At 44.3% G+C, this 15,218-nt stretch overlaps 1 protein-coding gene and 1 long non-coding RNA gene across 2 annotated transcripts in view; one reads left to right on the top strand and one right to left on the bottom strand.

Moving 5' to 3' along the window:
* pde11al (phosphodiesterase 11a, like) overlaps positions 1–7,605 on the top strand; it is a 34,226-nt gene extending 26,621 nt beyond the window's left edge. Inside the window, exons 16-20 of the mRNA XM_088600342.1 lie at positions 599–676; positions 756–819; positions 1,522–1,596; positions 3,762–3,845; positions 5,037–7,605. Of these exons, the coding sequence (XP_088456468.1) occupies positions 599–676; positions 756–819; positions 1,522–1,596; positions 3,762–3,845; positions 5,037–5,189 (454 nt within the window). The 3' untranslated portion in view covers positions 5,190–7,605. The remainder of the gene's footprint in view (positions 1–598; positions 677–755; positions 820–1,521; positions 1,597–3,761; positions 3,846–5,036) is intronic.
* Positions 250–14,503, bottom strand: LOC148650803 (uncharacterized). The gene is made up of 3 exons (XR_015925560.1): positions 14,285–14,503; positions 2,164–2,416; positions 250–552 (listed from the first exon to the last, which is right to left on the bottom strand). It is a non-coding gene; the product is annotated as an uncharacterized LOC148650803 (long non-coding RNA).
* Positions 14,504–15,218: the final 715 nt, after the last annotated feature.

The following is a 15,218-nucleotide window of genomic DNA, read 5'->3' as shown; positions in this document are numbered from 1 at the left end:
ACCTCGACAGCTACCGTTCCTTATCTCAGAGCAGGACTGATTTGTTTACAGTCCAGGTGGGAGGCTGAGAAAAATGGGCTGAATGGTAATTTGTTCAGAGCTTTCAATATAATAGATGTTGTGGAAAACTGGAAGAAGCTACCCAGACTTGCTGTTGACGCCGATGCCCTGATTTCTTTCAAGAAACAGCAGGATGGCGTCCTCAGATCAATCAGCTTTTAGATACCAAACAGACTAGATGGGCCGAATGGCCTCCTCTCATTTATAACTGTTCTTCTGCTCTAATGAAGCAACTTCTCTGTTCATTCCATCTGTTTTACATGAAACCTTTGAACATTTCATCGTTCACTTTCTAGCTCTGTGATAGAAACAGTTCCTCGCATGGAGAATCAGAACAGGCTGTAAGGCTCTACTCTACTAGAGCTCACCTCTGTACCGCAGTGTGTCATCACAGAGAGCACCGTCTGCCAGTCTGCCTTCTGCTGGTCTAGAGCACATCTCTGTTCTCTGTGCCATTGGGTGAACCAGTCCTTTGCGCCAACTTGTTCAAACCTGTGAAGATATTGAATGCCTTACACTTTTCCACTGCATGATTTAGGAAAAGAAGCAAGTTCTTTGAGTATGTGCTGTCGGGGGACTTCAACTGGACGAATGAGGAGCACAGAGAATTCCTGAGGTGAATATAATGTTCATCAGTAGACTACTCCTTACCTTGCTAGAAGACTGGGACTAATATTAACCTCTACTGTCCTCAGATCTCTGCTCATGACTGCATGCGATTTAGGAGCTGTGACACGTCCATGGGAAATCTCTAAACAGGTGAGTTACAAAGCTATCTTTCCTGATCCCAGGCACAACACTTGAAATCCACTTGAATAATTTCACGTGAAAGGGCATCGCAGCGACACAGCCGATTCCAGGCTGGAGCACCTTCTGTGTGGAGACTGCACGTGCCCCTGTGTCTGTTGAGGTTTTTCCAAGTGCACCAGTCTCGTTCCACCTTCCAAAGATTTGCAGGCTGGGGAAATCGGTGTCTCTGATTATTGTCTGTTTGTGCATGTGCCGGTCCTTGTGAGCGCATGTGTGCGTGTGAATATGTGTGTGCGTGTGTGAATATGTGTGCACGTGTGAATATGTGTGCGTGTGTATGTGTGTGTGTGCATGTGCACGTTCCCCTCAGTGGACTGGTGTCCCATCCAAGCTGTGGTCCTTCCTTGAGCCCAGTGTCTCTCCCGTTAGGCACTGGCCTCCCGTGAGCCTCTACAGAAGGAAGTGGCTCTGGAGAGGCCTATCAGTTCATACTGTACATCAGATTATACTGAGTTTAGAGTTGCAGTCTCAGAACCCTGGGTCCCCTCTGGTGCTCTAGACTTTAGAGCCTAGCAGGTCACTATATTGAGGAGATAACAGCCCACACTGGAGCAGCAGAGAAACCGCGAGCAGAGAGAACAGAACACTCCGTATTAAAACACACATCTGGAAGCGCTGGTGGGTCCCACTTCCTTCCCTGTGCTGTTTCAGGTCGCAGAGCTGGTGACCAGTGAGTTTTTTGAACAAGGGGACAGAGAGAGATCAGAGCTGAAGCTTACACCATCTGTAAGTAAGCCCACTTGTTGGAAATAATAATTTACTGGTATATCAACAATGCATTTGGAATGTCTTTCCAAAATCTGTGTAAATGAATAGAGTTGATTTTCTTTCAGAGGACAATTTCATACCCTTAATCCCAGTTTTATACCATGTTTAGTCTTAAATCTTCCATCCCAATGCCTCGGTATAATGACAGGAACAGTCTGCTGAAAGGGGTGCCATCTTTCGGCTGAGCTGCTAAACTGAGGTCCCCTCCTCTATGAAAACTGCTTTGACATCTCCCTGGATACAAATACCAGGAATTTTTATTAATAATCCTATTAAGACAGATAGACAGAAAAGTACACTTTGTATGAGTGTAACTTCAGTGCACACTTGCTCTACAAGGGGAAAGTTTCTGATCCTGAAACCAAAACTCACAAGGTCTGGAAAGATCCTCACCAATCCTCATCACAACCTGAAATCCCCTTTGTGTGCCAAGGCCTTTTAGAAATCACATCCATTACAAGGTTTGTGTCGACTACAGCAATACTTGGTGGTGCTGGTGCCAGGCCCCCTGAGGGTTCTGAATACCTGACGTTCGTGCAGGCGGGAGGGGCTGAGTCTTCTCGTGACCCGCAAGCCGAGGCAGCTGTCCCGCGGGTCGGCCCAGGCCCAGGGCAGCTGGGCCCAGAGTCTGCTGGCCAGCGAATCGAGCTGCTTGTGGTTATGGCTCATAACACAGGGCCTCGTCACACTTCAGCAAAGCACACTGCATCTGCCCACTGCTGGAGAGTGAACAAGACACCTCCCGCACTCGTCTGTCCCTCTGGGCTCCGGCCAGCACCTGTGCCAAAAACAAGCAAGAATGTGGAGACAAGAAGCCCCGTCGTGTCTTTAATCTCAGCTGATCTGGTCAGTCGTAAAGTACACGTCCTTGGAGACTCCTGTTCTGTTTAACATGCAAAGTCATGCAAATCCTTTCTAATCGGCTCCATATGCTACACATACAGCACACATCCTGTTATTGTGTGACCTAGCATCACTCTTCATCGTGTTGTGACTCTCCTGCCCTCGCTCCCGTCACCTGACCTTGCTCGGAGCTCGCAGGGATGTGGTGTAATTCCAGACTGGAAAGTCATGAGCGGCCAAAACATTCAGCTCGGCTCCAGAGTCCTTTCTGCAGATTTGCCCTGACAAATATTTCCTTTCCCACGTGCTGTTGTCGACTGGCTTGCCCTAGAGTTTCTGAGCTGCTCAGATCAAGCTCTAAGCTCCAGCCTGCCATTTCCAGCACAGAGAGCTCGGGATTTATTGTTTGTGTGGCCGAATAGCACGCTTTTTCTCAGATGTATCCCTCAGCAGATAAGCCTGGCGCCTTAAAAGTTACAGCTAATATGGACTGACTTACAGCTCTAAATCTGACTGTCAGTGCCTTCCAATTAAAACAGCAAACTCAGCCCCTTTATTTTCTTAGTAACCCGGGAGACATCTGAAAATTCTCCTAGGATGAGGCCAAACTGACCTAATTAATGAGTGTCTCAAATTTTAAAGTTTCGTGCCTTCAACTTTATTTATGTACATGAAAGCAGTCAAACAGGGCAGCTGTTTTGCATTTCAGTTTTTAATCAAGATATAATTTATGCTTGTTTTCCATGTTTAGTACAGGATTTAAGTAACATGCCTTCACTGTGCTTTCACTTCCCAAGGGCTTGTAAATTTGCTTATAATGTGGTGAGACGTTTCTTCTACACAGGAACATCAGAAAGACTGCAGTAGGCTTCCACTGCGGTGGCAAATGTCAGCAATGATCCTTTCAGCTCTAAATCCATTTTTATTTCGCTTTTATGTGGATGCTTAACACGCTCGTCACTAAAGGCAATAAAACAATGTTGAAAAATAAACAGAAAGTTAATCACTTTTTTAATCCTAGTTCCTTTCTCATTAAAACTTCTCTTGAAACAGGAGGCTGTGTTCGGAAAGTTAGCTAGCAGATATATTTTTTGAGAAAACAAAGGTGAAAGTGAACATTACACTTAGTATAGTATAGGTGACTGAAAAGATTTTTCACCATATTTCCATGAAGTAACTGTGGGTTTAGAAAGAGATACTGTATTCAACATTGTGTGTATCAGTGACAGGGCCAGCAACATCTACAAACAGTAAGAACAGTTAACTGATGTCTCCTATAGGCGATCTTCGACCGTAACAGGAAGGATGAGCTGCCTGCCCTGCAGCTGGAGTGGATTGATGGCATCTGTAAGCCCCTCTATGAGGTACAGTGCAGTACATTCCTGATCCCTGCTCACAGTGTGTAGATTCATGATCCCTCTTCACAGTGCAGTACATTCCTGATCCCTGCTCACTGTGTAGATTTATGATCCTTCCACAGAGCCTGTAGATTCACAATCCCTTCTCAGAGTGTGTAGATTCATGATCCCTTCTCAGAGTGTGTAGATTACTGCTTCCTGTTCACAGTGCTGCAGATTACTGATCTCTAGCTCAGTTTTTAATCCTGAGAAAAAGTATCTGTTTTTTCTACCTGCATTTCACGCTCTGCACTTGTCTGAATGATGGGTTTCTGACCGGTCCTGTAGTGTGGTTTTTCCCTTTCTGATGTAGGAGGTGCATTCTGCTGCTCGATCAGTGTTATTCGTTGACATTAAACAGGCAGATCAGTGGTGCTCATGCAGGTCCCACTGGTACTTCAGTAATTATCTCACTGTGAGATAAACCCTTCTCATCACTGGTAAGCAAACTGGAGATTTAATCTTTTATGAAGAACTTCTAAAAGGTGTTCTAACTGTCAATACAACATATCACATGCTTTGTGTGTATCTGTTACTATTGCTGTTTGTTCAAAGAACTCTTAAGAGGTTTGTCATGAAAGACCTGTCTTTTCTAAATCCATGTTGGATATTCCCAAGGATACTTATTCCATTATTTAGATAATTTTTTCCATAAATTTTTACATAAATTTACATGTAAGGTGTAAAGACATCAGAGATTGTGGTCTATAATTACATATTTCAGTTATGTCACCCTTTTCGTTATGTCTGATATAGTTTTCCCATCAGTGGGTTCTAACCCTGTCCGTAGCACCTGCCGGACAATACAAAATAACTAATAAAGTAACTATGTCTTTCCTCAGCCTGAGGCGTGTTGTTGATTTTGTCCTTGGAAAAAAAAAACACCTGTGTGCAAAACTCATTTAAAACATCAGTCATTTCTCTTTCATTTAATATTTCAGCCAGCCATTACATACAGTAGGCATTTACTCACTCGAGTGACATTGTGCAAAAGAAGGCAAGCTCTGAGCTGTCGTTCTGGATTTCTGAAGTCACCAGGAGGACAGCGAGAGCCCCGTGGCTTCTGAACGCTTGTTTCTGCGTGCCGTGTGTTCAGGCGGCGGGCTGACCAGTCAGAGGGCTGCGGTCTGACGCTCTGGCCCCTGCTGTGTCTTCCAGGCTCTGGTGAAGGTGAACGGGCAGCTTCAGCCCATGCTGGATGGCATCGCTGCAAACCGCTTGAAGTGGGAAGAGCGTTGCTCCTCCTGTGAGCAGAGTCTCAGCACCACTGAGCCCTCAGAGTCTGCTCAGGCTGGGGAGCCCCTGAAGTAGCCATACTCAACCAGCTTCTTTCACTGTCACAGTGAAATCTTCCATGAAATAAAGAAGGAGCGGTTTCTATCCACATTCTGCAAAGGCTACAAGCTTGTCAGCCCTGAACTGGTGGATCTGGGTTTCACTGAAGCTCACGCAATCAGGCTGTGGTTCTTAATTCTAACAATTATGCTGAAATCATTGCAAGTTTTCAGCCTTGTTCTGCAATGTGTGCATTCAGCACACAGACAGCATGCTTCACGAGTCAGCATATTCCGTTGTTCCTTTCGCACTGAGCTGCGATGCTGACGTGTTGAAGACAAAGCCGAGTCTCTTTGTGCTTTCACTACAGGGCACTGAGGGTAAAGTCATCAGTAAGAGTTACTGACGGTGGGATGGAAGATTGGATTTCAGGCCAACCTCTACAAGTGTCATCTTCTGAGCACGATTTAATAATGTGGAATGCTGAGTTATAACTTTCACTGTGATATAAAAGTTTTAATTGTGCACTTTTTAACAGCAATTTATTCTATCAGAGTTTTTTACATACCACTTGTCAAGTGTGGAACTAGTTAAATATCGAAAGGAAAATTAATTTTAAAGCCCAAACAGCAACATGCTGCTCTTGCTGTATAACATAATGGTACTGTAACGTAATTAGTTCAAGTACCGTAGGGAGCTGCGTCAGCAGGCGTAGGCTGCAAAGGAACACATAAAGGTTAATTCCACACTGAGAAGAGAAGAAAAGAAACACAATTATTTGGCTGTGGATGTGTTCACACCTGAAGAAGGCTCCACAGCCATTGTGTTTCCTTTCTTCTCTTTTCAGCATGGAAAAAACCTTTCCTTGTTCCTCTGTAACATAATTGATTTTATGGGAAACAAGCAATTCTGCACAAAATTCTCAAGGGAGTGTCCATTTACTGGTATGAGCAAAGAGCTGTTCAGTGGATTCCCAGGGACATAATAAATAATTACTGTACATGTGGAAGCAGCTACTGCATTTCCTAAAATATCAACCACTTGGTCCTCCTGCTACAGTTAGTTTACTTGTTAAATTCAAACAGTAGATAGTGTTAATCTATTCTTGGTTTAGAGTAACATGAAAGAAACATTTTCAGAAGTCTGAATATTTCTGAACCCTGGAGACACACATAAGAAACTCTTACATGTACAGTACCAGCGCTGTTAATTCCTAGCTAATTATCTTGGAATACAGGTGAGCAGAAAATTCTCTTTGGTTTTATTAAATTTTGTACATATCAGCAAATAGTCAAAGTGTTTTATTTGATCAGTTTTAAGAAATATAATGAAAAGTTTAAGTAAAGTATTCTTGGTTGCATGACTGGGGTTTTAATGTGTTGAACCTGTGTATGTCTAAAAGGTTTCCTTTTTAGTCTAAATTAGCATGTTAATGGGTTTAATTTTGTATGTTTTGCTGTAAGTAACTGAAAGATTTTATTTAAATTGTTTGATTGTAATTTGAAAAATTACTTGGCAAAAAGAAGTTCTGATTGTAATTGTTAGTTTCTTGTTTTTTTTAAATATCTGCAAGCAAAACTGGATGAAAACATTATCAATAATTGCCAGTTCCAGGAAGGAAAGCTCAGAAAAGCTTATTTTCCCCAGCTTTCCATGTCACTGTACAGTATATTCCTGAACACGGTATGACTGAACGTGGAAAAAATATTCTGCAGAAAGATGGTTTCGATGTCTTAAGACCTCTGCTAAGCACTTATCTCACCTGTTGAAATTAATTAAATAATGTCCTACTCTGACAGTTTCCGCAAACTCCAGATCTCGAAAAACAAACTGTCATCTTTACATTCTTAATTTGAGACATCATAACCAAATCCTTACAAATGGGAAATATCAGAGTCATTCATTTTCTAAAAAAAATACAATTGTTATTAAACTCACATCCTCAAGACAGCAATCCTGAGCTGTGTGTTTGGTTTCTTTTAACAAATAAGATCTCTGTATTTTATTTTCGGTATAAAATAACAACAAGCTATCATCAGATACAAATTCACTCAGTGTGAGATCTGTTACTTTTACTTTTCTCTGAATGCAGTCGCACAGTTGTCTTTCTTGAAGGAAACTCTGGGTACCTTTCTGTATAACAGGCTGGCTTCCAAGCCAAAATCTTTTGCAAATTGTAGTGGAAAAAGGAAATTATTTCTGCAGCATTTTAAATTAGCATTTGCAGTGGGCTGAGGGAGAAATATTACACATAGCGAATAGCTGTTGTTAAATGACATTTCTGACAGCTTTCCTGTTTCCTACAGACCCTTGCTCGTTTGTTTCTTATGTAGTGCCTTTCTGCGGCAGGGAATGCACCTGACGTGCTCCGTGTGTTCCTGAGGCATGCAGAACTGGATGTCAGGGCATGGTGTTTCTTGTGTAAATAAAGAATTCACTCTAAAGAAACACACTGGCCTTCTTTGTTCTTTAATAAAAAGTCAAAACGTTGATTCAGTCTTTGGCAGGGCATGCCCTCCTCACCCCTGTCCTGTGTACAAATGACGTTGCCCACCAGCAGAGCGGCGCCAGTGTGCAAGCATGGCTGTCAGGACAGATGTTCCTCTAACATGAGAAACACAGACACTGGTTTCGTTCCATATACTGCATATGTACTGGAGCCAGAATTGTCCTGTTCTGTATAATTAATGGGAGGCACTGAAAATGCTCCACATGCTTTTGCTTCCAATACTCAGTCATGCTTTAAATGTCTTTTAGGTTATCCCTAATGAAAACAGGTTATTTTTCCAATTGTGCCCATCAGGTCTGCTGCTTATCTTGTCCTTTAGACTCAGGGAATCAAGGCTCGACAGGCTTCCATGCTCTGGGCCAGATGGCTATACAGTAGGTCTGATGGTGTCACATAAAGCATTCAAAACAGCCAGTCTCTTCTTAAAGGGCCAGGGCCTTTCTTTCACATCTTCTTTAGGCTTTGATATGCAAAACCTTTACATTCAGTGCGATTGTCCACTTCTTTCATGCAACTGAAAGTGACCATGTGGAGACTGACAAAGCTCTCGAATCTGCAAACGCAATCTCAAAAATGAGCATTTCAACCAGAGAAAAGTTACACAACAGTGACATAGATTTCAATTTTTATTGCGACAATATTGTCTCTTATGTAAATCTGTCATCAAAGGCGTCTAGCAGGTATAATGGACGCTGATTGTTCAATTTGTTTAGTCCTGTTGTCAAAACACTTTTGCACACGTTGTTATTAGTGAGTAATGTATATCATTACAGCAACTTTGGTAGCTTGTGCTCCTGGGCTGTCTTAAAAAGAAAGCAGTAGCAGAAAGAAGGGTTTTTAATCAATAATTCACTACTGATGGGCCTGTCTCCAACAGCCTTAATAAGGGAAAGCATCTCAGAATCTTAGTGTGAAGGCAAACAGACCACGTCCTCACAGATTTCACTGCAGAAATGTCAGAGGTATCAATCTGACTTCATTGCTATAACCACATCTAAAGAAAACATCAGGCTCTCACTCCCAATTCTCCATCCGAGAGTCAGAATCCAGCAGTCCTGTGAAAGTCTTGAGTCAGTGACGTCGTGCAGTTGTTTGATGTGGTGTATGGAAAGAGAATAGAGGAGACCTCTGGGTTTTTGCATCAGCACAAGAAGTACTCAAATTGTTATGTGCATGTGTCACACATCAGTCTGTATATTTTTAGTTTATCAGTTTACAGTTTGAAGAAAACAACCCATTTATTCTGTCTCTGAATACTGGACATGATCCTAGGAGCTGAGCAGAGAGACCACACGCCATTTACTGGAGTCAGACAGAGATCTCATTCAAATCAGATTATTTTTATGAAAACAGCTAGCATTACATGATTAGAAAGGAAGAGCTGATTTATTTCTTTTTGAAAAGTGGCTCAGTCATCCACTTCCTGGATGAAACAGACGGGGCGACTCCCAGCTCTTGAGATCTCTGGTCGGCTCTCGATTAAATGCGCAATCGAATCCTGTTTGTCTGCTGCGTCTTGTTCCGAAGGCCCAAAGCCGTGCTGTCAGAGCCAGTTCTCCGCTGGAGGACTCCACTCAGAACTTTCACAGCTGGCTGCCGCTCGTCCGAGCACGCTCACCCACTGACTCCCTCTTCCAGCTTTCCCAAGGTTTTCCCTGCTCTTCCGAGAGGAGTGAAGCTCTGAAGACAACAAATCCCGCATGGAGCCGCCGGTCTTTTCCGCTCAGCAGCATCGCGGCACAGTAGAAATGAAAGGGCCCGTAACAGGATAATTACTTCCATCTCAACCGCTATATTATATGGAGATGCCGGTACTTTCAGCTCTTTTAAATGCTTCTGCAGATGGAAATAGCTGTGTCAGGGCCAGGGAAGTGAGAGATGAATCGGATGGCAGATGTAATTTCTCTGGTGACAGATGTGACCAGCAGTGAGTGCTGTACGCTCGATAGTGACCGACTGCAGACCGTTTCTTATTCCATCCAAGATGAACACATCACAGAGACCTACTCAGTTCAGTAGATTAATTAATTAATCATAACAAGCAACAATGTGAGCACATTAGTCATCTGCATGTTATTCGTGCGGGTTTCTGTTTTTAACTGTAAGTTAAACTGTAAAGCACTCTTCCCAAAATTTCCAATACAGAAGTCTAGAGACCAGGGACACTGCTGTAGGTGGTGCTACTGTTCAGATATTAAACCAAAGTCCTGACTACTTGGTCATTAAAGATTCCATGCTCTGCTTCTCAAAGTAATGTTGTTAACCCTGGGGTTCTGGATAAATTCGACTTTAGGGTTGAACATCATGGACTCCCTAAAGTTCCTAAAGTTAATTCCATTGGCAGAGTAGTTAATGGCCCCTGTGTGTCTCCCAGGTGGGACTGCTGGTGTAGAATGATCACTGTGTGTCTCCCAGGTGGGGCTGCTGGTGCAGAATGATCACTGTGTGTCTCCCAGGTGGGGCTGCTGGTGCAAAATGGACGCTGTGTGTCCCTTCCTCCACATGAAGTGCTTTGTATTCTTGGGGATGGAAAGTACAATGGCAACTTAATCAAATATCAGCAAATAATTACTATTACAGAAAAGCTAATTAGAATAAAATATTTGAAATGCCTTTTGAGAATGGTTGATAAATGAGACCCGTAGGTCAGAGCACAGAACTTCACTCGATTGCAGGCTGACAGTGTGGCGACTGAAGAACAGCTCAGGAGCTGATATTAAAACACAACACAAAACTGCAGAATTCAAAAAGACGCCAGCTGGTGTGGAGCAATTTAACACCTGTCTGCTTTGATATTTATGATCACTTTGTTCCTTTAGAACTTCTGCAGAGATGCCCTAAGTCTACCCAATAATGTCTGCCTGCTGGGGACATTCCACTGCCAGTGAAACCAAACCCAGCCTTTGTGAGTGAAGTCTTCTCCAAACCTGTAGTCAGACACCAGTTATTCATTTTCCTTTACTGATCACACTTTTCTCTAGTGAGCAAGCCTAGATTCATTCCACTCTGAAAAATAAAAAGAACAAGCACCAATTTTTGTTGGTGCAGTTTCTTCACCTGCAGTGTGTGTTAACCTCAGCACGTCCCTGGTGCAGCGAGCTGCCCGCCCTGCCTGGTGTCTCACATGGCCTTGTCTCCTGATGAGCTGGAGCCCAGCTACTCGTATACATCACTGTCAATCGGAGCCTTGTCTATTACTTTGACTTATTTTGCCTCTTCGAAAAAAAAACTGTATGCTGACTTTTGTTTCTTTAAATTTTCTGTTTCTGTAAACTTGGCTGGGCCTTATCTTCTGGTCTCATTAAATCCCACTGGATCCTCTGCTTTGGATTCGGACTCGAAGATACGAAAACGTGTCACGTTGTGTGTGATGTCTGCAGAGCTCTAAGCTTTGAGCTCAGGCTGATGTCCAATGCAAAACCCATCATAACTCTCAAATCCCTGTTCCTGGATACACACTGTACATCTTGCTATGACGTGACCTTTAATCTCACTCTCCATTTTCCACTCCCTATTCCTGGATACAAGTGGCTTCCTGCCTCGCTCTTCTTGTGCCACTGAAAGAGATCAGCCGTGTGGTGTATTTCCCCACCGCTGGCCAGCCAGCCCATGCGCTCAGATTCACACACACAGCTGCACGTCACACCCAGCTCGGCTGACAGGCTCCTCCAGGAGCCGGGCTGACAGGGCGTGTGAGAACCAGCAGCTGCCCAGACCACCGGACCACCCACCTCTGGTCCTTCTCCACGGCACCCTGACGCTTGCCTGAGCCATCAGGCTGCTAGCAGGAGGAAGGCGCACGGCCTCCATCTTTCAGCCCCGGGCTCCGGGGTCGGGACGGTGTGGGGGAGGGGGAGCTCTATTCTTCGGTTCACATGAAAGAGCTGACACTAAATATTTGCTGGGATCACCCACAACCAGACCTTTTCATGCAAAGACAACAGAGCGCTGGAGGGGCTTGAAAGGTAGTGTGTGCCTGAGTGAGCAGCACAATATAATAGGTCATGGCATTTATTTATGAGCTCTACGTGAATATGAGAAAAAAGTATAACCATTAAAAAATTATTGTGCATTGTTTGATTTTATAATTGTGTTTTACAACATTACTTTAATTTTCTGTGGGTGTTAAGGTTCACCCTAGAAAGGGGAGAAGGAGGAATGTGACTCACAAGAGACTGCGAGTAATTAGCTTTGGACTTAAACAGTTTGACCATTTGCTGACATGCTGAGGAGCTGTGACAGAGCTTCAGAGCTTCCTGTGCTCAAGAGACACAGCACTACAGACCCACATCCACACTGGACCCAAAACCCCCCAAAAGTAAACGATTTCCAGCCCGCCACTGCCTTGCAACCTCTGATCAGTATTTATAAGCAAGATCCCTAAAACACAGACTCTAGGCATGTACGGTCAATCTCCCCCTGGGAGAGGTACCAATCAAATGTATTAAATAAAGAGGTGGCAGCCTGCTCTTAGCTGAAAACAAGGGGCAGTGTTTATGACCTGTTTAAGAGGCTGCAGTAGAACAGAAAAGAAAAACAGCCCATCTGCAACGACTGCATAATACATTGTATCAAACAGCCTGTTGCCCTCTCGTCTTGCAATATTTGAAGCTGACCAGGCACAGATACACACTCGTCCAGCACGAATTGGTCCTGTTATCCAGCCCCGGGGTCTGAATCTTTTCTTCACTGGATGAGGAATGCCATGAGATCTGCCGTCATTAAAGGGACTGACAGGATCATTTGTCAAAGCCCAGCGGGAGCCACAGCTGCTGGCCCTCTCGGGGTCCCGGCGAGGCAGCCCCCCGGCAGGAGCAGAGCCTCTTCCAGACTCTCTGCGCAGCGCAGCCCCGCCAGCTCGGTGGCACTTTGCAGAAGTCAGCACCGCTTGCCGAATCGGATGAAGGTGGGGGCGGCACGTCAGGAAGTGTAGAGTTACCCCGAACTGGAGCACAGCAGCAGCGGACCGAGAGATGATGCCTGACACTCACCACTGACCTTTGGCACCTGTCTGACCTTTAAATTCTTGTCCTGCGAGGTGCTTCAGAATCCCTTTGTCTGGCTTGTGGTCAACAGGGCTGTGAGGTCGCGCCCCAGCAGCGCAGGGGAGGTGGGGCTGTGATTCACTATTCATCCCATCTCTGATTTGTCAGCTAAACCTCAGCCGTCTTCACTCCGCACACAGGCTGATCTCGCTCCTGACTGACTGTGCAATTCAAGACGAAGCAACAGGTTTTATTTATAGTTGAGAAAACCAAACACCATACAGCGACAAGTAGCTGTCAGCACCAGCTCAGACTTCAAACGCTGCAGGAGAATGCTAGAATTTGCATCTCCACTCTGTGGTTTCAGTACCTTAGCAGAAAGCATTTTAAGCTTTGTCACATGCTGCCTTTCATCTTGCTAATAATGTAGGCAGGGGACACGGCAGAATTCAGCCCCTGGAGGATTTTGCAAATCATAGCTGGCAGAAAAGATCAGAGCTCTGCTTGTGTGAAAACAAAGTCCTGCAGTAGCTCCCACTGTTCAGCCTTATTATCCCCTGGGGGAAATCTGTTATACTGTACAGCAGGATCCAACACAACAATACAGCAAATAACAGATCAACATCACCAACATATTACTGGAGATAAGAGAGTTACTTTACATGGTTTGAGAGTGATATGGCTGGGGGGGTGAAATATTTGCTGTGCCTGTTTCATAGGTGTCCCATGCCGGGTAGTAGTGTAAATTCACAAAGGAGAGGGCGTGCCACCCGGTCCACAATGCTTTTGGCCTTCCAATATATTGTCTGCTACAAATTGTTTCAGTTTAATCCAATTAACCCCTGGTAGAAATGTGTGTTACGGCAGCATCCAACACAACAATACAGCAAAAACAGACAAACATCACCAACAAAGAATACAATACGACATTGGGAGGCGCTGAGGCCGTGAAGCAATACCTTTTCTATAATGAGACAATTAAAATTGTGTGCCATATAAACGAGGCCTTACTAGTGCTTTATACTTTACAATCAGTACGACAGTATTACAGGAGATAAACTAGTCATTGTTCATTGTTTGCAGAGGAGATGGAAACATTTCCTGAGTCGATTTCCATTACACCTGTGGTGTAATTACTGCATCTTAAAGAGTGTGAGCACATAAGAGATGAATGTGGACAAAAGGAAGCCATTTGATCCTTCTAACTGTGTGCATCAGACTGACCCAAGAATCTCATCCCTCTGTTTCTTGAAGGAATCCAGGGTGCTGACTAGCTTGTTTCGTTCTGCAATGCTAAAACTTAAATGGACTTCCTCTCAGTTTCTACTTGGATCATCTGCCGTGTGCAACTGTCTCCAGCCCCCCTAGCTTGAGTCCGAACCACAACCTTATTGCTGATGCTAACCTTAACAGTACTTCCTGCAGCTGCAGCCTCAACATGGCTGAACACTTGTTGTAGCTCCAACCCTCTCGTCCTGAGGAATATTGTAGATTGTTCACTGTCCTACAAGTACAGTCTAGTTGTTCAGTTGTCCACAAGATCATGATCATGGTCAGACTGGCTTTGTGTCGAGTTTTTAGGACTAGCAGAGACTAGCAGCAGGAGCAGTGAGAAGGTTAAGAAGTCACATTCTCACCTGCTTCAGCAGTTCTGATCCACAGAAGACAGGCAGTTTGGGCTGGTCCCTGCTTGGAGTTCAAGCTCAGCTCAGCAGCACGGCTTTAACATTAAAGCGGCAGACAGAATATTTTTACCCCATTTCCCCAACTAAAAATGCACCATAACAGAATAAATAGTTACACACGCACAGTAGTAGAGCTTCAACACAATAACCAGTGTCCACAATCTTGTGAATTGCGAGGTGTTCTGTTCAGGGAGTGCTTTGTTTTGCAGGGATAGTGGAAAAAGCTGCCTTTCAGAGCCCTTTCTCATTATGAAGTTTTCCACTGCTGGACACCCCTGTTCCCTCGGCTCTTCCTGTTTCCTGTGCCCTGGCCTCTGCAGGCAGGGGGTCAGCACAGGGGGTCAGCACAGGGGTCACTCGCTTTCTCCACAGCCACGGGTCACCATCAAACGCTGTGACCCAGCCTTTGAAATGGAAACAGACAAGCTGGCAACAGCAGGCCGCAGGGAGAGGCAGAATGCACAGATGAGCGTGAGAATGAGCGGTTAGCTGTTTCAGCACATTGTTTCAATGCCTCTGGTTAATATCAACAAAAACAAAAAATAACAACTGTGTTTCGCAACAGCGAAAAGCCTTAAGTAGTGAAATGTCAAAAGGCACAGAAGAGGCAATGTTGTGAATGACACTAAGAAGCTCCTAATATTATTCCAATACTGGAGAACCTACAAAGAAGCAACCTAAAGAGAAACCATCATTTCTAAAAATGTGAAAGCATGATTGAGATTGTAGGCAGCAAATCATTTAAAGAGCTGTTTTTACAAGAAGTTGGTAACAGGCTATCCAATGAGAGCTGATGAATTTTCAATGCACCTTTCTGGAAAACCTCAGATGAAGGTTTTGTGGGAAGATGTGAGATGCGCTTAAATTCAATTGATCTCCAAGGCCT

Source organism: Lepisosteus platostomus, chromosome 12, assembly GCF_059453375.1.
Source record: "Lepisosteus platostomus isolate fLepPlt1 chromosome 12, fLepPlt1.hap1, whole genome shotgun sequence".
NCBI classification, from domain to species: domain Eukaryota; kingdom Metazoa; phylum Chordata; class Actinopteri; order Semionotiformes; family Lepisosteidae; genus Lepisosteus; species Lepisosteus platostomus.
Note: the sequence above shows the minus strand (reverse complement) of the source record. Positions and strands in the feature narration are given on the sequence as shown.